Genomic DNA, 21,829 nt, shown 5'->3' on the forward strand with positions numbered 1-21,829 from the left:
CAGAGGCTAGTATGAAATGTTCATTTTTAGCTGCTCGAAATAACGTTTTTATAAAAGTCTAATTGAAAAATTGGATATGATTTTAAATTACGTCTTGCAGCTGCTTGCAAACAGCTAGCTTATCTTGCAGAAAAGCGATGCAATATGTCAGAATGATGTTGGCACAGTGAGCAACAGTTCCCTGAACTAGTCTGACAGGAAATTTTGTTCAAAACGACGATTGGTCAACTAATAAATTACCACTAAAGTTCATCATTAAAATCGGTAAATGTGGTGGCCTATAGAGAGTCTAAATTGTCTTGTGTTTGGTGACAACTGACGACCTCAATTTTGACCTTAGGGCAAAACTAGCATCGGAATCGTATTCTTCGATCAATTTGGGATTAAATGATACCTATTTTGTTCATATTGCGGACAGTCAGTTTGGGGGAATTTCTAGCGCTTTTTCAGGCTGCCGGCCTACAGTGCAGCGGGGTCGCTCGCCGCAGTGTGGTGTCCAGCGGTGCAGTCGGAATCAGGCGGAATTATGCCGGTGGCGGTAACCGGTCGAAGGGCCTGGCTCAGTCGCGTCTGGAGACGAGTTACCGAGCAGGATGTCAGCGATAGATGGGAGGGGTGTGGTCAGGGCGCTGTTTGATCACCAAAATCAGCATGCTGTCAGTTTGCTGCCGTTTCTCATCTTCTCATTGGTCGTTGATGAACCACACGTGGTGTGTGCGATTGACCAATGAGAGACTAAGCGACGCCTATAACTGGCTTCCATATATTGGAAAACCGACAGCAAGCTGAAAACACGACAGTGCATGGGGCGCACTAGCTTTGAAGGTCGCTCCGCAAAAGCATAACTTTCCATAGATGAGGGTGACGGGTGTTACCTACCCCAAACTTCTTGCGATTGCTCTCAACAAGGAAACCTGAAAGCTGAAAATAGCACACCTGACTTGATTCAAGCCGATTCTCTGGTGACACCAACGACCAATTACATTTTCAGTTCTTGTCGAGTCACTGACCTATGACGTCATAAAAGACTTCACTCGGTCCCAAAATATTGCGGCTTGGCAACTCCGCCATTGCTAGGTCAACTTCTGCAGATAAAAAAAAACTCACAGGACTTCATATTCTTCCGAGACCTTGCAACTTTTATGTCTCGTAATTTCTAGAAGTTTACGTAAAGCTAGGTCAATGACGTGACCTCCCTCACCATCATAATTCAACAAGGGAAATATTAAAATTTATGTTGATGACAAAATAAATGATTTAAGACTATCGTTTGCACATGAAGTCGTGCTCGTGTCGCTTCACTCCTTGCAAGATCGATGCTCAACTTTTGCGTTGTGAACCATATGCAACGTCATAAGCGACGTCACATAGATATTTGAGTTTTTTGTCATTATCCCGCACCGTGAACAGCGTTTACAATTGCTTCATGTGCAAAGAGAGAAAATTGTCAGATGTCGTTTACCTGATTTATTAAACGTCTAGTAGACATCTCGTCTAGCCTGAAATATGCCGTATTTTTTACATTAAATGTATTTTAACTTAAGTGACCGAAAGATGCCGGTGGTACGGGATAAAATTATTAAACCACTCGTAGGTAGAAAAATATTTTAAACGTCTCGCCTATCGGCTCGACGCTTAAACAATTTGTTCTACCTACTCGCGGTTTAATATATATATAATTACCGTTCCAACTGAAATACAAGGTGGTTATCTATTAAACCGCGAGTAGATAGAACAAATATTGTCGAGTGGTTAGGCGAGACGTTTAAAATATTTTTCTACCTACGAGCGGTTAATTAATGTTATCCCGTACCGCCGATATCTTTCGGGCTAAAGAATACATTTTATTTAAAGAAAATGCTTTAGATTCGCATTAATAATTATTCTAAGCCACACTTCGGAGTCAATCGATCGTAGTGTATTCGTTAAAAAAAGTTTTTTTTTTCCGAATACACAACGATCGATCGACTCCGAAGTGTGGCTTAGAATAATACGTTTTATATAAAAATACGACATATTTCAGACTAGACGAAATGTCTACTAGACATTTAACAGTTTGTTAATCGTCTAGACGTTAAAAAAATCAGTTACACGACACCTGATAATTTTATCTCTTTGCACGTGAAGCAATTGTAAACACTGTCTACGGTGCGGGATAATCGCATTTAAACATCCACGCGCTATCCTCTAAATAACAGGGTCATAAATAAAAGATGACATAAAGTCAGCCCCGCCAGAGGCGTAAGACTATATGATAAATCGCGAGTAGGTAGAACAAATCTTTTAAGCGTCGAGCCGATAGGCGAGACGTTTAAATGATTTTTCTACCTACGAGCGGTTTAATAATCTTATCCCGTACCGCTGATTCCTTTCGGGCACTTAAAGGTAAAAAATACATTGTATTTAAAAATACGACACCTTTCAGCAGAGCCAGAGACAAAGAGAAGCAGACTGAGCAGTAATCGCCACGCACTTTGTATGTGGATCGCTCTGAAATGTAAACAGCAATACAATAATACAAATACAATAAAGCTTTGAAAAACGGTCCAGACAATGTGCTCGGTCAGGAATTGACAGGTTCATTGAAGCTCAAGTCGCCAATACAAATAAAAAAGAAAAAGAAAATGATGTTTCATTGCGTTTCCCTGCGCATACTGGTGAAAATAACGAGACAGTCAAATGGAAAAAAATGTCTACTAGACGTTTAACAATTTGTTAATCGTCACTAGACGTTTAACACATCAGTTAAACGACATCTCTTAATTTTCTCTCTTTGCACGTGAAGCAATTGTAAACACTGTCTTCGGTGCGGGATAAATATTACATAAACAGCTCACCGTTGGAATGATAAATCTTAGACATTTTACATAGCACAAACAGAAATCAGTTGTGTCGCTCGAAGAAATCTTGCTTCTCCGTGCGGCAGACCTCGGCCAAGACCTTCGCTCCGTGCACATCCTTGTATGGAATCAACCTTTGTGGATTCTTCGGCGAAGGAGCCTGTATTATTCTTGCGGGCGCTTGCTGTAGCGCGAGTCACTTTTCGTCACTCAATATCACCCTTTCGAACTATTCTTCCGCTTCACTGAGCCGTGAGCCAAAAGGTGCACGCTTCCCAGGGGAGATGACGGTAATTAGGATCGGACGATAATATTTCCAGTTCAGTTTCTTCTTGTGGAGGATTGTCCATAATGTTATATTTAAAAATGCCTTCCAAGGTTTCTTAAGCCATTGCGAACGTGAATACTGGACAGATTACTGAAGAATTGCTAGACTCTCTTCACCTTCGAGCAACTGAACAAGATCCCAGCACCCCTGGTCGCTCTGCAGTCTGGATTTTTCCTGCTTGGACTTCACCGTTTAACCTCAAGCAACTCAAATTGCGGAGCGAACTCAAGAGTCCAAGACCCTTGATGAACTGAACGCTGCCGTGAGTCGTCGAAGGTTTCGTCTGCACGATGGCCGGCGATCATTTGGGGCTCCAGCGGGGGCTTACTTTACGTCATTCGCTAATGAACACCCTGCACTTGTGCACGTGACCTGACCTCAGAGGTCACATGTTGATCTGACACTTTTAACTTGATTGTGAATCGCTGGGTGTTGTTTTTGTTTGCAAGGCTTTTGGCTTAATAATGGGCGAAACGGCGGCGGCCCCCCCCCCCCCCCACCACACACACACTCTAGACCCCTCTCGGTATTCAGAAAGCCGATAGGTCCGACGAGGAATAACGGATACAACGACAACAAGATACGTGCACTCTTGAAATATGTTTGTTACGTGTGGATTTGATTTTTGAGAACGTTTCCTTGTCTTGTCTACAAGCTGAAATTCGCCAATCAGCGTTATGCATTACCTAGCTGCATCGCTTCGAGTCCCATCAGTGGGAATCGCTTCTACACTCTACACTATTAGTGCTTTCTTGGAATGATATCACGTTTGATAGAATTATAAAGCGAACACATAGCGAACGGGGCTAGAGTAACACCTAACATAGTGTTTAATGGTTAACCCTACCGGAGGTTTAACAATGCAGTTATTGAAATGAACTGTTCAACAATTGTTCAGCGCCATAAATGAAATTATATGAAACAGTAGGAAATTAAAAGTTATGAAGGTTGAAATATGCAATCGTTAAGATGATATAAATAGTGACGTACTCGACGGTATGCCGATCATGACAACATTAATTGCTATGTCCTAAACAAATTGCCACGTCTTGCAGTCTAAGGTGAAACTGCAATGAAACATGCGTGAGCTACATGGTCCGGCATAAGTGATATCCTTAAAAAACAAATGTTCTCTCTAAGTTACCACATAGGGGACAGCGATTCTCTTTAGCGTTCAATTTATTCCCCACGAACAGGGACTTACATACGAACGCAAATTTGCATGTGGCAGCTAGGTTGTGCAGTAACGGCTGGATTTTTTACCATGCCCGTTTGAGCTGTAACGACAAGGCGCCGAGGTTGGCCGCCGGCTTCTGTTTGTCCAGGTCCTGCTGGACGACAGCCCGAAGTTCGTCGATCAGGATGAGGTCCGGAGGGCAGCGGGCTAGCATCTCTTTCCTTCAGAAGTCTGGCACGTTCAATTCGCACCACTGCTAGGCCTTGGCAGAGCGATGAGCTGGCGCGCCGTCCTGATTGAAAATGCATGTCAACATGTCATTGACCATGCGTTGGCTTAGTATTGGGCCAAAGGTAGGTAATGAGCCTTGGAGAGCTCTTCCAATAGCGTCTCACGGTCCTGTTTGGAGATGTGATAGCGCTTCAGCGCGAGCCGCTTGGCCAATTTTGTCGCCAACTACTGGCCCCTCTTCCCGGTCGCCTTTTTCAATGCGATTTCTGTAACGTTTGAAATGGTAGGCGCTTGCCGGCGAACTGGAACGATCAGCAACACTGCCAGCAGCCGTATGCTTATCCCACCAACACCGGACTGTGCAGACAGTTCGTCTATAATTAAGACTTGCAAACAAAAACAACAGGCAGATGTCCCAACCAATCAGCAATGACACGCTGTGTCATTTCGGCCTGAAGCATGCCGACAGTCTGGTTCAGCTCCCTTGATAGAAATTTCAGACATTCACGTAGCGACGCAGCCGTTCAGGTGGACAATCTCTGTGAAACTGGCCGTAGCTCGGTGATCCGTGACCCGAGGCCCGTTCGTCACCTCATATTTTGCGGCCAATGACCGTGCAATGCAGGAGTGCAGCCTGAATCGTCATCCCTCAGGTGTAGACACGATTAGGAACAGGAAAGTGTTGTCATAGGTAGTGGACATAACTTTTGCCGAACCCTATATTGTCGTCCAGTGTTGTCTTTCATTGTTAGCGAGACGCTACATGGAGTTAAAATGGTGAGCGGCCCTCCCGCTGGAATGGCGAGCGTCCTTCTCTGTCAAACTTGGCGCTAGTTTCCGCCTAAGCTCCGCTGGCCCGCTCGACTGCTATGTCATGCGGCACAGTCTACAAGTACAGGTGACCGGTCGCGAGATCGGAGCTCCGTAGCACCAAGCGAGTGTGGCGAAGGCGGGGGTATTCACCGCATCAAACCTACAGGTCGCCTGGACCCTTATCTTGAGACCAATAGTACATGCAGAGGTACATGAAATGCACAGGGCTTATCCCAGCCGCCGATTGTAGCTAGATTGGGCATTCGGCGGAGAGTGAATGTCGGAAGTGTGAATCGGATGTAATTTATCTTTGCTCCAGTGAGAGGAAGTGTTTTGTTCACTCGAGTGTAAACAAAAAGTTTCTCGTTTTTCGTGTAAATTTACACGGGAAGGGAAACAAAAAATATTTAACGGAACCAAAAGTTACGAACGGAATAGCGGCAAGGGATCCCTTAGAGATAGGCTTGGGACTTCTAGGCCATTTCAGGTCACTCAGGGTCAGTGTGGGCTCTCAGAAGCCTGCTTAGGATCCTGGAGATCGGTGTGGGTCACCCCAAATATTTACGTGTATGTGGTGCTTTAGGGCTTTCCGAGCCCAAGGTTGGGCCCTCAGAAGCCAATGTGGGCGGCGGGCGCTAAGAGACTATAGGCCCAGGGTGACCCTGGAGCCCTCGGATAACAGTGTGAACCATCGGGGTCTGTGTCGAATCCCTAAGGACCCTACGTAGAAACATACTGAAGCATGTGTTGCGGCCCTAGGAGGGACACGTGAGTTGTGACCCCTCAGATGCCGGCTTGGGGTTAGCAAAGTCTGTCGCCTGAAAAGTTCGGCTAAACTATCAGAAGCCAGTTATGGTTGTCATAAATTTTCGAAGGCATCCTCAAAGATTCGTGTGGCCCTTCAGAGGTCTACGTATGTATAAGGTCTTCAAAGATCCCTGTATGGGCCCTCAGAGAACATGTACACCAGTGGGACTCTCAGAGGCTGGTTTGGGCCCTCTGAAAGCTTCTTAGAGCTCAGTGGAGCTCCTTAGGAGCCTGTGTGAAAAGCAAGCGCACTTGAACGGTACTTGAGCCTGTCGCAGACATTTGACGAGAGTTGAGAAAGGCCCCGAATATTTCGTGTCACGCTTTGAACGAAAATTATGTGTCAGCACTCCAAAACTTATGAAAGTCAGCCATAAAATGTAATAAAGAACCAAATAGGAACAGGGAATGAATCACAGCATTTACATTTTCGAGTTAAGAGTCCAAGTCATGAAGATTTTGGCGACTGCAACTCCGACTCTGGTTTGAACTGCACGCTCCAACCGAGTCTGACCTCACAGGCATTCTCAGAAAGGTACCCCCATTTTTTCCCGACTCCAAAATCTCATCGGATATGTATCGGTCTCAGGGGGTGCCCGGTCCGAGGTTGGGGGGGGGGCAAGCTGCCCCGCTTGCCCCCCCCCCGTGGCGACGCTAATGAAAATCTATAGACTTACTCCACAAGTAGATTGAATTTGAATTGGTTGACCAATTCAATCTTCTTGTAGCGTACCTAAGTCCATAAATTTCCATCAATACCTAGGTATCATTTTCACTTTCCACATCATGTCATTACGTCAAGTAATTTCAAGTTATGTGGTACCTACCTACCTACCTACCTACCAAGTTTCACAATAGTCAGGGGCGTCGTTTTGTATAGGCCTGGTAGGGCCCGAGCCTTAGCAATGTTTATTTGGGCCCTACCAATGTTCGCTGAGCCCTACCAATCTTTTGTCACTTATCAGTTGATAAAAAATCAAAATAAACAGATAAGCAAATATTAAATAAGCACATATGCAAGTACATAAATAAGGTTCTAGCCACAGTAGGTGCATGTAGCTGACAATGAGGTTTCACGTGTCTAGGACTCCGGTCCTTAATGGATTTTAAGAGGCTCGAAAACGCAATTGGTTATAGAGGTCCATAACTGCCTCTGAGTCCCGCATACCACGCGACCGCCCCTAATAGACCCCGATCCGTCTCCACACCAGCCGCTGGAGGCCCTACACCGACTTCGGAAGGTGCCGCGGTGCTCCAGATTAGGCCATAGGTATATTGATTTGAGTGGGTGATGCAGCCTGATTCCCCAGGGTTCAACGCCAGGTCATTACCGCATCAGACCCCGAAAACTGAAGCTCGTAACTACGAGGGGGCCAGGGGCGTTCAAAAAGTTTCGGGCCGAACAATGAAGGAGTTGGAATTTTGGCCTGCAAGGCGGTGTGTTAAATGATGTGTTATTGGGATGTCCACTTACGCAAATTAAGTAAGTGGCCATTAATTAAGTCTCTTCTGTGATTGATTCGGGCTTCTATTCGTAGCATAGTTCGCCATTTCGGATAGGATGGGCGACGCCCAGAAGAGAGCAGTGATTCGTTTCATAGTAGTTAGTGCAGAAAAGGCACCAAGCGTTAACCCTCGCCCTGGGCATTTTTCATAACAAGGCCTGGCAGGGGGAGGGGTCGATGCGACCCCCCCCCCCTTCGCTCGTCAACTTTCCAAAACAGGGGCACACAATTGATGATGTGCGTCCATTCGATAAACATCGAGGAGAGGCTATAGGGAAGCTGACGTAAAGTGTGCACCTGATCCGCGACCACGCACCTGCGTACATGGGCGGGATGACGAACAGTGAAGCGATGAGCTTCGAGTTGTTGTCGCATCCACTTTTTTCTCTCCGAACCTTGCACACTCTGGTTAGTGGTTGCCACCTCTTCCCCAACATAAGAAAATTAGCAGCGGCAACCTCGCTAACAGCAGGGAGACGAAATCAGCCGTCTTGGACGTGCAGGATGGGTCCAAAACCCACTTGGTTATGGAGGCCTTGAGGGCTCTCGCGAAGCGCTGCGCGAAATGTGTTTGTCTTAACGGTGTTTATTTGAATAAATGAACTTTTTGGTCTAATGAGTCGATGCTGTATCTCTCTGCTCCTTCATGGTCGGGCCCGTAGCTTTCTGAACGCCCCTCGTACTGTCATCCTTTTATTTTGGCAAGCAGGTCTTTCTATCGTTGTGTTTCCAGTCCTCGTTAGTTGTCGAACCCTTCAATTGGCGTGGGTCTTCAAAACCGTTCCTGGCCCCGCAGCCGTCTTTTTTAGTCGGCTTGGGCCCTCAAAGCTGTTCCTGTCCCCTTTCAGCACAGCCGTCCTTTTAAGTCGATGTGGGCCTCTTTCAGAATGGCGTGCATTCCTCCGACACTATTGCCTATATAACTGCACGTTTTGTGCATGGCGTCCGGTGTGGACCCAGATTTCCAATTTTTTTGTGTTTTTTTTTTTTAGATTTCGGTTAGTCTTGTCAATGACCAGGGCGAAAAATAAGTGGCCGAAATCCGATGAGAAAGGCAGATTTGGGGGTACCCTACCTTGTAAGCCCCGTCATATATGGCAAGCCGCCGCCTTTGGGCACTACCAATCATTTTCGGAAAACGACACCCCTGGCTGCTCTAATCAATCTCTGAAAGCTTCAAGGCAATCGATCAATCGGTGTAGCTATGACGAGCATTCTTTTATTTTTTCTGAGGTGAGGTCACTTGGCGTGACCTGGTGACCTGACCTAAGGCGACCTGGGTCTGGAATTTTCACAACTTGTGCGGAAAAGATGCACAAACAGGTGTGCCAAAAACGGTGGCGCTCCGCGCCGCCGTTTTTTAGATACCTGCGAAAAACCTCAGTGGGGGGAGGGGGTGTTCAAACACCCCCGTCCCAGGCCCGGCGCGGGAAAACACTGCCACCTCATAACGGAAGAATGTAAATCCATCATAACATTTCAAGTGCAGTTGGCCTTATCGCCAACGTCACAGGGAACGTGGAATCATAAATAATTTTGATAGGTAACAATCGTTTGAACATATCAGACGAGCATATGACAGAGCATATGCTGGCCTACTTAGTTCCCACTGCACAAGTATGCAAAGCCATTGGCCGGTGAGCGAAAACTATTGAAGTTAAAACTTGACCGAAAGAGGATTCTCCCCGACAGAGGATGTCATTCGGAAAAAATAAACACCGATGACGCCAAAAACCGTCTGGACAACGGAACCGAGCCCGTCTCGGACATCGTCTCCGACCTGGCTTCCAACGTCACTGAGCAGACGTCACAGAACAAGCCGCTGACGTCGGGTGACGTCATCAACTCTGTGCAGCTGCTGCCACAGATGGTGTCCGCTCAGCAGGCCCAGCTCAGCGGACAGGCCGACCAGGACAAGGAGGTCGTGAGCCAGTACGTAACGATCCGGCGGCGGCAGCAGCATTCGTCGACTTAAGCTTTTAAGTGTTGAAGATGCGATCGACTTGTTGGTTCACAAGCTATTAGTTTCTGAGATATAACCGGAAATGTAAAAGTGCCAAACCTATACCGCTTAATCTCGCGAGAGCCGTACCATTGCGCAGCACTGTTAGACCGCTGGTCAGGCATTGCTGCACTTACACTATATCGCGTTCGGCGTTGTCACTGTAAATCCATTCGCACAATACAAAAGTGTAATTGACCGTCTAAAAGGAACATTTGAGATATAGTTGACGTGCCCATGGTTCCTTATTCTTGGCTCCTTGGTCTATTCCAGGTATGTAAACAATATCACCTATTTGGTGGGCGAGCTGACCCGACAGGAAGAGTCGTGGCACTCGATGCCTCGCGCCAACCGATCGCTCACCTCCTCGACGCTACAGACCAATGTGGAACAGTCGGCCTACCTGCTGGCGCCCTATCTCAACGACACACACGCAGACTTTAACTACGACACAATCCGTGAGTGTTCTGTGAACGTAACTAGGCTTGCTTCATATGTTTATTTAGCGAGTAAAGGCACAATTTTACGGGATTATAATACGACATGGCATTGGCATTGACGTCTAGTATTTGAGTTACAAGTTGCACCAGCATTATAATGCTATTCAAGCAGAATGGCAGCCTAGGCACACAATTTAGCACAGAGAGGTTTTGGCATGGTCCCGATTTTGACAACGATTTTAAACGCATTTACATAAGCGGCGTGACGTCTTCGGCAGGTGTGCGCACGGGTCGGTATACATCACTGGAAGGTAACCTCGAGTACCGCACACAGCAAGGGTCCACTGTGACGCTGCCAGACGAGGTCGGCAGGTTCAACGATAGCGGCAACACCACCATCGTCTTCGTCGAGTACGGCAACATGGACTGCCTGCTTCAGAGTCAGGAGTGCAGGTCAGGAAGCCTGGGGGATGTGATAGTGCCGGCAACATATTCTTTATGTGTCATCAAGTTACAGCACATTTATAAGATTCAATCAAACAAGGGGTGTTGCAGATAAATCCGACACTTGAGAGGCAAAATACGAAATCGGCAATGAAAGCATGAATATTGCACACACAGGCCTGGCATTTTATTCAGCACCAGTTCGAGTCATATGCTGCACTTCTACTCGATGTAACCGCCGTCGGCGGCGACGACCATCTCAAGCCGAGGGCGAAATGATTCGCACGCCTTGGCGACCGTGTCCTTGTCCGTACGGCGGCGAACTCTGCCACGATGGCGGCCTTGAGAGAGTCGACGGTATTGTGTGCGTGCTTGTTGGTCTTGGCCTCGATCACGCCCCAGAAGAAATAATCGAGGGGGTTGCAGTCAGGTGAGGAGGGCGGCCACAAGTCCGGCGACCAGTGGTGAGGGACGTTGTTGAGCAGCCACGCCTGCGTCGTCCTGGCCTTGTGCGCCGGGGCGGAGTCTTGCTGGAAGACGTTCGTTGCTGAAGAAAAATTCGTTAGTTGTGTTTTGGGGGAGGCAATTGATCATAGAGATGTAACATACTGCCCAAACTTTTCATCGTGAGCAAAGCACTCGAATAAACACGTTTTTTCCAAGTGTCGGATTTACCTGCAACGCCCTGTAGTACATAATTCCCAAGCGAAATACGCGGGTTTACCCGTACCTAAACAGCTGTCGACACCAATGACTTTTGTTTCTCAGAACGTCAGACCAATGGTATGCCCAGGAGAACTTGGAGTTTCCCGAGTTTGTCAACTCTCCGATGATCAGCGCGAGTGTCGATAACGTCTCGGTGGAGTTTAATACCTCGAGTGTCACACTCCGGTTTCAAACTCGGCTCTCGGCGAGACAGTTCAACCTCTCCAACGTGCAGTGTGTGTTCTGGAACAACTCCATCAGCCGGGTGAGCTCTACATTTTACAATGATGTGATAAATTTCAGCCTAATCTGGTATGTATGTAGTTACAGATAAAACGTTTTATAAGCATAGCTTTGTACATTGAATGTCTTGAATATTGAGCGTAGCTAAATGATTTAGTAAGATTATGACAACGACATCATCTTAGAGCTGGTTCACCGCTTCTTTTCTCTTCATTGGTGAGGAGATAGGTATTAAAGCATTGAAACAGTCTTGCCAGTAAACCATAGTTTATGCGTCTTTGCATATCATCCAGAGTGTTTGTCATTTTAGTTTTTAATTAATCGCTACGCCCATTCGTACAACTGTGTGTTCTTATCTCAGTGGTCGGACAATGGGTGCCGAGTGGGTGCGGTGACCAATGACAGCGTGGAGTGTTTCTGCGACCACCTGACCAGCTTTGCCACCCTGATGGACATCAACGGCATCATCCAGGAGGGATCGGTAAGCGGCGGCCGACAGACACAGAACAGATTTCAGGCGACTGGGGCTCTAAAAAGTGTTCAGTTGCAGTGTAGGAAACGGTACGGCGTGCTTGGAAAAGTAGTTATTTTGATTTCGATAACAATAACCGCCATTGCCATTGCCGTCTTCTTCAATCCATTGAAGGAAATGAAGAACAAAACATAGAATGTTTTAACTTTTAAAAGAAACATATCCACTTGGACCCATTTACAGCTAAATGGTGAGTAAATGAGATTTAGACTTTGCATAGTACCGCAAGGCTATGTCCACATGTTTTCACAAGAGCAAAGCGCGCTGAGGCCGCCTGAATGTCTCTGTCAGCCGCTGGACCTGGTGCTGGGCTGGCTGACCACCCTCGGTTGTGTGCTGAGCCTGCTCTGCCTGGCTGCCTGCCTTCTGGTGTTCACTGCCATCCCAGCTCTCCGCCGCGACGCCTCACTGGACGGCTACCGACAGGCCATCATGAGTCAGCGGCTCGCCATCCACCGCAACCTCTGCATCTGCCTGTTCGCCGCCGAGTTCATCCTGCTCGTCGGTCAGTGGATTAGCGTGTTTTTGTGTGCGGAGGTCGGTTGGACCCCCCTTGCCGTTTGGCCCCTGATCGAGCTAGAGCTTCGCGGAAAAAACGAGCGTGTTGCCCGTGACGAGAGGAAGCCAATGATACCCAATTGGTCCTAGGTCATTGGTTGACCTTCCAGGTCAGGTCAATGACCCAAAGTCGGGAAAATCGGGACCTGTTAGAAAGTCGTGAAGTGTGGCTGCTAAGGGGTTTTTCGGGGTGCTGATCACGAATATCATGGTAGTTTTGATCACAGATGATGTCTTTAAGCATTTGGACCAGGTCGGGTCAGGTCAGGTCAGGTCAACCAGTAGGCGTCGTGACGGGTATTCGTAGTAGGTACGTGTCAACCGCCTCTGACAGCTTCGTAACATGTTACGAAGTCACCAAAACTACTTCGTAAACGTTCAAATGGTTGCTAAATTCGAATTCAGCTCCAAAACTAGCCTAGAAACATGTAAAACTCGAAAAAGTGAACCGAGGTCACCAAAGGCCAATGACCTGTCCTGACCTTCAGGTGACCTTGACACCCACCCTAATGCCCAGCCAGCAATCCCACTCCGTTCCCGATCGGGATTTTCGGACTCAGCCCGCACCACCCCGATCGGGACCGGAGTGGGACGGCATTGGGAAATGAGACACTTTGTACGGGCTGGAACGGTCCGGATATCCCAACCTACCCCGCAGGGCCGATTGGGAGATCCCGCACGTATCCGGACCGCCTTATGACGTTTTAACAAGCGCTGAACTCCGATCCCGATCGGGATTCCCCAAATCTCCCCGTACAACCGGTTCGGAAATCCCGCACGCATCCGGACCGCCTTATGGCATTTTAACAAGCGATGAACTCCGATCCCGATCGGGATGTCCCAACTCGGCCCGCACGGCCGGTTTGGGAATACCGCAGGCATCTGACATATTAACCGCAGTCTTATAACCGCAGATTGCTGTTATGCAGATGTGACCACTTTGCTTGCGCCACCGCAACCCCCTCGCCTCTTCATTATTCTCCAACTCAACCTTTATAATGCCTGCACGACAAAATGAATTACATTGGACACTGAAATATATTCACAAATTTACTGGTTGCACACAAGTCAAATTTTCACAAATTCACAGCCTGGCCAGCACATTCGTGGCGTCGGCCATCATCTTAGCGCCGCTGCAAGGCGCTGGCACAGCGGACTCACTTCCGGTGTTCACAGTCATTATAGCACGCCTGCGCCTTGTTCGTGTCGGCTCCTCTGCGGACAGTGTGTCCGTCTGCCGTCACGAGCTTCAGAGAGCCACCGCGAAACTAGACGGCTGGCATCTGGTCGGGCGGTTCACCACTGTGCGAAGAGAGCATCTGAAAATGACCAAGAGGTTATTAATCAAAGTCTGGGACACACTAAAAATCACTAAGAAATAATCCACATCTGACATTTCACATCGTACCTATGCCTGGTAATTCAGGTTTCAAACCTACAATGCAACCATTAACGACACTTGACAATGAGACCAAACATCTTCTGTCCATGATAACTGATCAAACATGCGACAGCACGAGTGTAATTCACATGCCGTACAACCACAACGAACATAACAATTTCTATTACCTATAGCTTTCCCGCTCCCTACATCACGGATGAAGTGTGCACTATACTCACCCTGTTCTCAAAGACGGACTGATTTCCCTGCAACGACAACAGTTGAACCGACCGCTTGCTAGAGCCAGTTCAAAAGCAATATCCCGATGCAGTAGCTCAAAGGAGGGATCGACACTTGACCAACGCGGCAGCTAGACTGGCCGCTGCGCTCAGAGGACGCGTCTGCCTGCACGCGGCCCATCTGATTGCTTTTCCAGACTTTCTGGGCCACCGGATATGGTGCCCGAAGCGCCTTCCCAGATCGGTTGGGATAACAACGTAAATCACAAGCCTGTCTAAACATGGGATTCGATTGGGCTATCCGTACCGCGTCCCAACCGATTAAGCATGCGGTCCGGAAATCCCGAGTCGCCCCTACCGCCGGCCATCGAGGTCCGGTATCGATTGGGACAACCCAGGCCTACCCAACCCGGTAGGGACAAGTCGGGACATCCGGAGCCTATCCCGACCGTCCCCAACCGCATCCCGGACGAATTGCTGGCTGGGTGCATGGGAGCAACATCAAATCACATGTTTGAACGTTTGAAACCACGAAAAGCTTGCAAACGCGCGGCTAATGCGAGCCGACATACGCGGAATCGCGATGCCGGCCAAACGTGGTCTCGGAAAAGAGGTCACAGGTCAAAGGTCATTTGGGTCAGGGTCATGAAACTTTCAGGGTAGGTGTAAAATTGATCAATGCGAGAGTACTGAAAGTTTCGTCGCGATCGGCCGCTTTTTACGCGAGTTATTCGCGAAAAACCATGGGAGGGGGTCCATCCGACCCTCCCCCTACACATGCGAGGGTTAATTTGCTATGCTCCATGTTAACCTTCCAGGCGGTGGGGGGGGGGGGGCATTTTTTGCCCCCCCCCTTTAGTTTTTTCGATATATCTCGAGAACCGCTGCGCCGATCGTCACCAAACTTTCAGTACCCTCCCGGGAGCAGCTAGCGCACATGGTGACCAAAATTTTTTTTTCCAAAGGCTATGATAGGTTGGCCGCTAATGACGTCAGAGTGACGTCATTTTTGCCATTTTCGACCCAAAAAAAGGTTTCGCGGGAAGAGCTGTCAGGCCTACAGCTTTAGAGATACAGAAAAATGTTTCAGACATAAAAGGTGTGGAATAAAAGGGGCTACAAAACTGCTATTTCGGTTTTTCGAATTTGTTGGATTTTGACCCCTAAAAATAAAAAAATAGATTTTTTGAATATAATAGCCAAAAAATCCAAAAAGTTTTTTGATTTTCGAAAAAAACCGGAATATATGTGATAGCCCCTACCGCGTTCTATCTACAACCAAATTTGAGATCGATACCTCTTTTTTTGGCCAAGTTATAGCGAAAAAACTGTTCAAAATTGATGACGTCAAATTTTCAAACTCAATTTTTAGCAATTCTAGACCTCGTAGCGCAAAACAAAGACCACCATTAGACTCCCCGTGACGAGCTGCATCGAATCAATACCCATTATATGCAAAAATATCAACTTTGAAATTTGACCTTTTTTGACCTGACCTTGACCTGACCTCCACCAGAAAGTGACCTAAACCGTACCTGATGGTCTTATAACCAACACCATTGAATTGGAAATGAAAAACTGGCCATAAAACATGCATCGCATAACCTTAGTAAAGTTGGGCTCATGTTGTGACCCTTGGTGACCTTTGGTAACCTGACCTGTGACCTGACCTGGTATGACCAGTGACCTCTAATAGCAACATATGTACTAGACAACTGACGCCTTATCGCTGATTTTCGACAAAATGCGTTTTACTCGGTGTTATAGCGCTTTCCCTTGAAGCCCCGTGAACGGTGAAACATTTTATCTTTGACGTGACCTGTGACGTCATCGGTGACCCCAAGGTCATTGAAATTTGGTTTCCTTCGACAAATTTGACAGGGCTATCGAACGCCGTTTGAATTTTCCGGATCTGTCCAGTAGTTTCGGAGATACTGGGGGGGGGGGGGGAAAGTGCCCCCCCCCCCCACCGCGCGGAAGGTGGCTGGTAGGCCCACCGCCTGCCGGGTTAACAGGATCATGAATTTCCCACATCATGCTCGATCAGCACGTAATACGATCATATCCAATTAATTAAAAAAATAAACTCGTTTTCCTTATTTCAGGACTGGAACCGCACGGGAATGAAACAGGATGCGCTGTGGTCGCTGTGCTTTTGCATTTCCTTTTCTTGGCGGCCTTCGTTTGGATGTGCATCGAAGGAATTCAAATATGCATACAGTTGTATCTAGTAAGTAGTAAGTGGGCTCATTTATCACGCATGGCTCTAAACATGCATAGCTGTGTAGTGTGTAAAGTATGTACGAACAGCACCGCCAGTACTTTGTTATGACATTGAAATGATGCTCAAAATGCATTCAAAACTAACATGAACATTGAACATGGACCTGAGCTGTGGTCGCAAAACTTTCGCCGTCACTGAACTTAACACAGCCTTTAAGTGTACTACATTTAAGTGTACATGCAGTAATGCTACAAGTTTACAAATTTATTACCTTTTTATGAAAACTTTTATCAATCGTTAGAAATAGCTTCATTGTTTCATTCTAAGTCCATAATTTTGTAAGCCACCATGAGCTTATGCACTTTTAACGGTAACTTTATGAACGATTCGCGGCTTTCTCACTGCTGCTTTTGCAGTGCAGCTTGTTTTTAAGCTACTAAAACTGCTGCTCTGCCACTTGCTCAAACCATTCCGTTTCTTTCAGGGTTTAAGTGTAAAAGGCTACTACATGCGGCAATACTACATGATTGGCTACGGCGTGCCTGCAGTTATTGTCATAGTCTCTCTTTCTATCACGAAAGGGGAGGGATACGGCACAGAACTTGCGTAAGTATATCGCGAGAGACTATATAGGGCGCAGAGCAAATACGAATTTGGTACGACAATGGATAACTTTTGCGGCTCTATTGTGTAGGTACATAAATTAGGCATTAACGTTTGCGACATCTTACATTCACGAGTCACGACTAAAGGCTCAATATGTTGGCGCTACAACATAAGGAATAAGGAGTGAGAAGAATGAGAATGAGGCATAAGGAATGAGGATAAGGCTTATTCGTGTACAAAAGTTGGAAAATTATGGCAGTTATGAGTTGACCTTGTTTCAAATTAATCGTAAATCAGATATCAGAAGTTGCTAGGCCATATCAATAATGCGAAACTATATAAAATGTACTGCGCTGGTACATGAGCTAATGCCTTAGCTCTAACCAGCCGAGTGCTCCGCTGTAAGCGCAGAATTAGCTCTGACCTGAGCTAAAGAGCCTGAGACCTTGAGCTGCCATCGCTTTAAGTTCCTAGTCCTTTTCCTAGGGCCTCGAACTAACCTGTCGTGCTGGTCTAACCGTAACTACTAACCCGCTGTACATAGATGCTGGCTCAGCGTCGAGAACGGACTGATCTGGGCGTTCGCTGGTCCTGTGCTGGTGGTGCTGACGGTAAGACTCGGGACTCCGATCATTTTTCCTCAAGGGACATGCAATGTCTGATAATGCGGCATAGAGTAATAGGTATTCATTTTGCTTTAATCACTTATGCCCGTTACCTCCATATCAGTTTAACATATGTAGATATTTTATAAGATCTCTATGATCGCCTCCTTTCTTATTCATTTGGATTAGCCTGAGGCATATGAGCTCAAGGGACGTGGTGTTGCCGACTTCATAACCGTTTGTACGCAACAATGCATAATACAGTAACGTAAAAATACACTTCCCTTCTGACTTTGAATTAGCTTCGTAGACTCATGACCTCCACGCTTATTATCGAAGCTTTCTCATCCCCGTTCCTCATTTTCCGTCCGTCAGGTGAACGTTGCTGCCCTCGCTTTGGCGATGCTCCAGAGGTGCACCAAGGGCAGGAGTCACGTGACGATGCAGCCCTGGATCGGCTCGGCTTCCCTAGTTGTCAACCTGGGGCTCACATGGCTGTTTGGGTTCCTCTACTTCAATAATGGTTAGCGTCTGAGTTATGTGAATATTTTGCCGTTTCCATAGATTTAAAACATTTGTTCTTCTCTCTGTCTCTGCCTCTCTCTCTCTCTCTCTCTCTCTCTCTCTCTCTCTCTCTCTCTCTCTCTCTCTCTCTCTCTCTCTCTCTCTCTCTCTCTCTCTCTCTCTCTCTCTCTCTCTCACTCTCTCTCTCTGAATTATGTATATGAAAGCCGAAACATGCATGGTGTTTATTTTCTAACAACATGTCTTTGATTCATTTTGTTTCAGGACTTTCATTCTTTGCAGTCGTCTTTACAATCTTGAACTCTCTACAAGGATTTTTCATATTCGTATTCCTTGTGCTGCTGAACGATAAGAATCGAACAGAGGCGCAGCGAGCCCTGTGGAGAGCAACGGTGCGTGATGGAGGGGAACGATTATTATTTCTAAAAAGTGTTTTTACGAGTTATTTTTATTTAGAAAAATAAATGGTTACATTGGTTGTAACCAAGATTCTTACAGATAGTTGTGACATTGGCCGATGGTTCGTTGGTGTGAGTGTGAGACACCTAACTATGTATGTCTGTTTATTTAACGATGGCGGATTGCTTTAAACGCACAAGTGAATACGGCACGAAACGAGCGGTAAGATTGAACAGAAGGCCAAAAAGTAAAATCAAGAGAAAGTTGATATTTTTATCTGGCCAGTGTTAAAGATAGGTATAGATGACTCACGTGCGCTTACTTAGCGCTCCAAGTAATCCGCCTACATAAAACAGACTATAGTTTTATCCAATTACATGCCTTGGGCGTTTACCTACCGTTGATTGATTTAGTTATTCAAATGACATGATATGTTGACTCATGAGCGCTCTTCTGTTCTCGTTCCCAGAACCGAGTGGGTATCACGGACATTGACCTGTCGGCGCGGCCGAACGTGGGCGTTCAGCGACACCGCTCCATGGATAAAGTGTCGCCGTTTCCCGACCCCAGCGAGCGAGATCAGGAGAGAGAGGAGCGGCCGGGCAGACTCGACAGGGCCGGTGACATGGTGCTGCGCGTGGTAACACGGATCAGAGGTGAGGAAGGATGAGCTGCAGACACTGCAGCGTGTCCATCAGCCCCACGAATACCTACTGGAGTAGCGTTATTCAAGAGTCAATTGTGTATATTACCACGTAGGCACGTATAGGTTATGTGCATATGAAAATTGATCGAATGATTGGCTGTGCGACGATTTCAACGTCGTTTAGCCGCAGGCAGTTGTACTAAAACATTCTTCAAATTGTAACTTAAAGGTCAGTCAACCACGATCCATGTTTGTGAATTTGATAATGAAAATAATACAACGTAGGTAATTAAGTAGCTACCAGCATGTCAGCTCCTCCTTAACCATATCAATAATGGTTCACAGCGGATGTCAGTCGCTATTCGCTGAAACGGGTCCACGAGGAAGACAATGCGACTCCGTCGCCTGGCGACCACGAGACTCTGCGTAAACTCGAGTCCACGGACCCCGCCGTCGTGGGACGAGGAGGCTGGTAGAACTCGGCTAGTAGAACTCGGAGGCTGGTAGAACACGGAGGAGGCTGGTAGAACTCGGCTACTGTGGCTGGCTGAATCCCGCTGGAGTCATCAGTGCTCAGAATGGATATAATCACAGTCACCGAAGTGAATATACTGAGAGTTAGGTGTAGTATCGAGAGATGTGAGACATGCGTGTTCTTTTTATAGACAATTGCGGTCTTCTTTGAGGCATGGTATTGTTTGGATAGGTGTCAGCTAGTATCTGTCAGCATTTTATCATGGCAGAACTTTGTAACCAATGAAATGATTTACTTACCTGACATCAAACATGCATTACACTAGCATATCACCAGACACCAATGTTAATTGTGTATGCTGTCAGTGGCGGATCCAGGGGGAGGGGGGGGCAAAATGGGCATTCCCCCCAAACGGCATAATTTTAACATTACGCCTATGGACGATGCATGGAAAGAATCGATAAATTGTTATGGTTTGCCCCCCCCCCCCAAAAAAAAAACTGAGCTGGATCCGCCCCTGTATGCTGTATGCTAGTCGGTGGTATTGGGTATACTTATAGGCATATATGAAGGTTGTATGTGAATGTAATATGTGACCGAAAAAAAAATATTCAACAGTACTGCATACCTGAGCGATGCTCTTTATAATTTTCAGCTTCAATGCTCAACGATTGCTTCATGTTAGCGTTGCTGTTCAGACTTAAGCATGAGTTATTATCCATAAAAGTTCGTTAGTTCATGATGCGGCTAAAAATTATGAAAAGTTTTAGCTGTTGAAACTGTTCCAATATTCTCTTATTTCTCTTCGTTTGTGTATTGTGTATACCAGTGTGCCGTTGTGTACAGTCGTGTACAGGTTGATGATCCCCTACTCTTTATCCACCGGGTTCCTATGGCTCAGCATTGGCAGCAGCCGCCTGGTACCGGTAGGCTGTGCCGCATGACCCGAGAGTGAAGCGGCACAGTCTACCCACGCCGTTTGACATCGGCTCGGGTCGCCGGGTGGATCGCTTTGTAGACCAGCTGTCGCGTCAGACCAGCGCGGGGGGAGGAGCTCGTCTCGGTGGTTGGCGTGGGCTGGCGAGTGGTGTGGGGCGTGTTGGTGGACCATGGGGGCTGGGCGGGTGTGTGTGGTCACTTGCTGCATTGCACATTTTGCGTCGCTTAACAATTGCATTCCTGTTTTTGCTAAGCACAATGCACGGAAGACCCAGCGAATATAATTTACTTGTGCATTGTGCAAAACGTGATTTGGCACGGTATCGAGGCAACCATAGGTCTTGTGCCACATATATGCATGATATTTATATGAAAATGGTAGATTGATCGGATTGATCCTGGATGTCAATTCGTATGCTAAATGTCGACACGTATTAAATGAACGAATGAATGAATCAATCAATCAATCGACAATCGACATGTAGATATAAAACCGTATAAATGGCTCGCAACCACTAAAATCAAACCAGATCCTAACTCGGAAAAGTAGCCGGAGCCCCGATGAGGCTCGAACCGGGACTCCACGTTGAAAGTTTTGCCAATGATCCATCATCATTCCACCAAGCTAGAGCGACCGGCACCCGCAACCACAAAAACATTGATTGACTTTGCTGCCGACCTCCCGGCCCCGCCGCCCGCCCGGCCAGACTTTGCCCCGATCACCATCCGGTGTAGCTCAGCGTAGGAGTGCTAGACTGTCAAACTGACCGGTAGTGAGAGGCCCGGTTCGAGGCGCTTCGCGTGCTGGATGTTTATTTCTATGTCCGAGGCTATGCGATTAGTCCACTTTTCAGAAAGATTATTTGGTGACAGGTCTGTTTTCTTTCTTTGCTGCAATTTATGAGGAGACCGTATGGACCCTTACCTGTCCTTCCGCACCCCACTTGGGAGATGGGTGTTTGAACCCCCCTGGGTTTTGTGAATATCTCTAAAGCGAATTTTTGGAGGGTGGATTACGATCGGTTCTATGCGACAAGTGACCACACACACCCAGCCCCAGGTCCGCTCACTCCCTCCCCACATCACCCCCGTCCCACACCACACTCCAGCCCGCCTCATCCGCCGAGCCGAGCCAAATAGACAGGCCTGACCTTTACCCCCCCCC

General features: G+C 47.1%; 1 protein-coding gene across 1 annotated transcript in view; it reads left to right on the top strand.

The window, feature by feature from the left end:
* The window catches only part of LOC122363467 (adhesion G protein-coupled receptor L3-like), a 31,265-nt gene extending 10,908 nt beyond the window's left edge, over positions 1-20,357 (top strand). The window contains exons 6-18 of the mRNA XM_043332762.1: positions 9,394-9,633; positions 9,977-10,161; positions 10,422-10,596; positions 11,356-11,557; positions 11,897-12,016; positions 12,359-12,572; positions 16,351-16,475; positions 16,954-17,075; positions 17,620-17,686; positions 18,056-18,203; positions 18,470-18,597; positions 19,074-19,260; positions 19,596-20,357. Coding sequence (XP_043188697.1) covers positions 9,394-9,633; positions 9,977-10,161; positions 10,422-10,596; positions 11,356-11,557; positions 11,897-12,016; positions 12,359-12,572; positions 16,351-16,475; positions 16,954-17,075; positions 17,620-17,686; positions 18,056-18,203; positions 18,470-18,597; positions 19,074-19,260; positions 19,596-19,726 — 2,044 coding nt within the window. The 3' untranslated portion in view covers positions 19,727-20,357. The remainder of the gene's footprint in view (positions 1-9,393; positions 9,634-9,976; positions 10,162-10,421; positions 10,597-11,355; positions 11,558-11,896; positions 12,017-12,358; positions 12,573-16,350; positions 16,476-16,953; positions 17,076-17,619; positions 17,687-18,055; positions 18,204-18,469; positions 18,598-19,073; positions 19,261-19,595) is intronic.
* Positions 20,358-21,829: the final 1,472 nt, after the last annotated feature.

Source organism: Amphibalanus amphitrite, unplaced genomic scaffold (assembly GCF_019059575.1).
Source record: "Amphibalanus amphitrite isolate SeventyFive unplaced genomic scaffold, NRLGWU_Aamphi_draft 000621F_arrow, whole genome shotgun sequence".
Taxonomy (NCBI): Eukaryota; Metazoa; Arthropoda; class Thecostraca; order Balanomorpha; family Balanidae; genus Amphibalanus; species Amphibalanus amphitrite.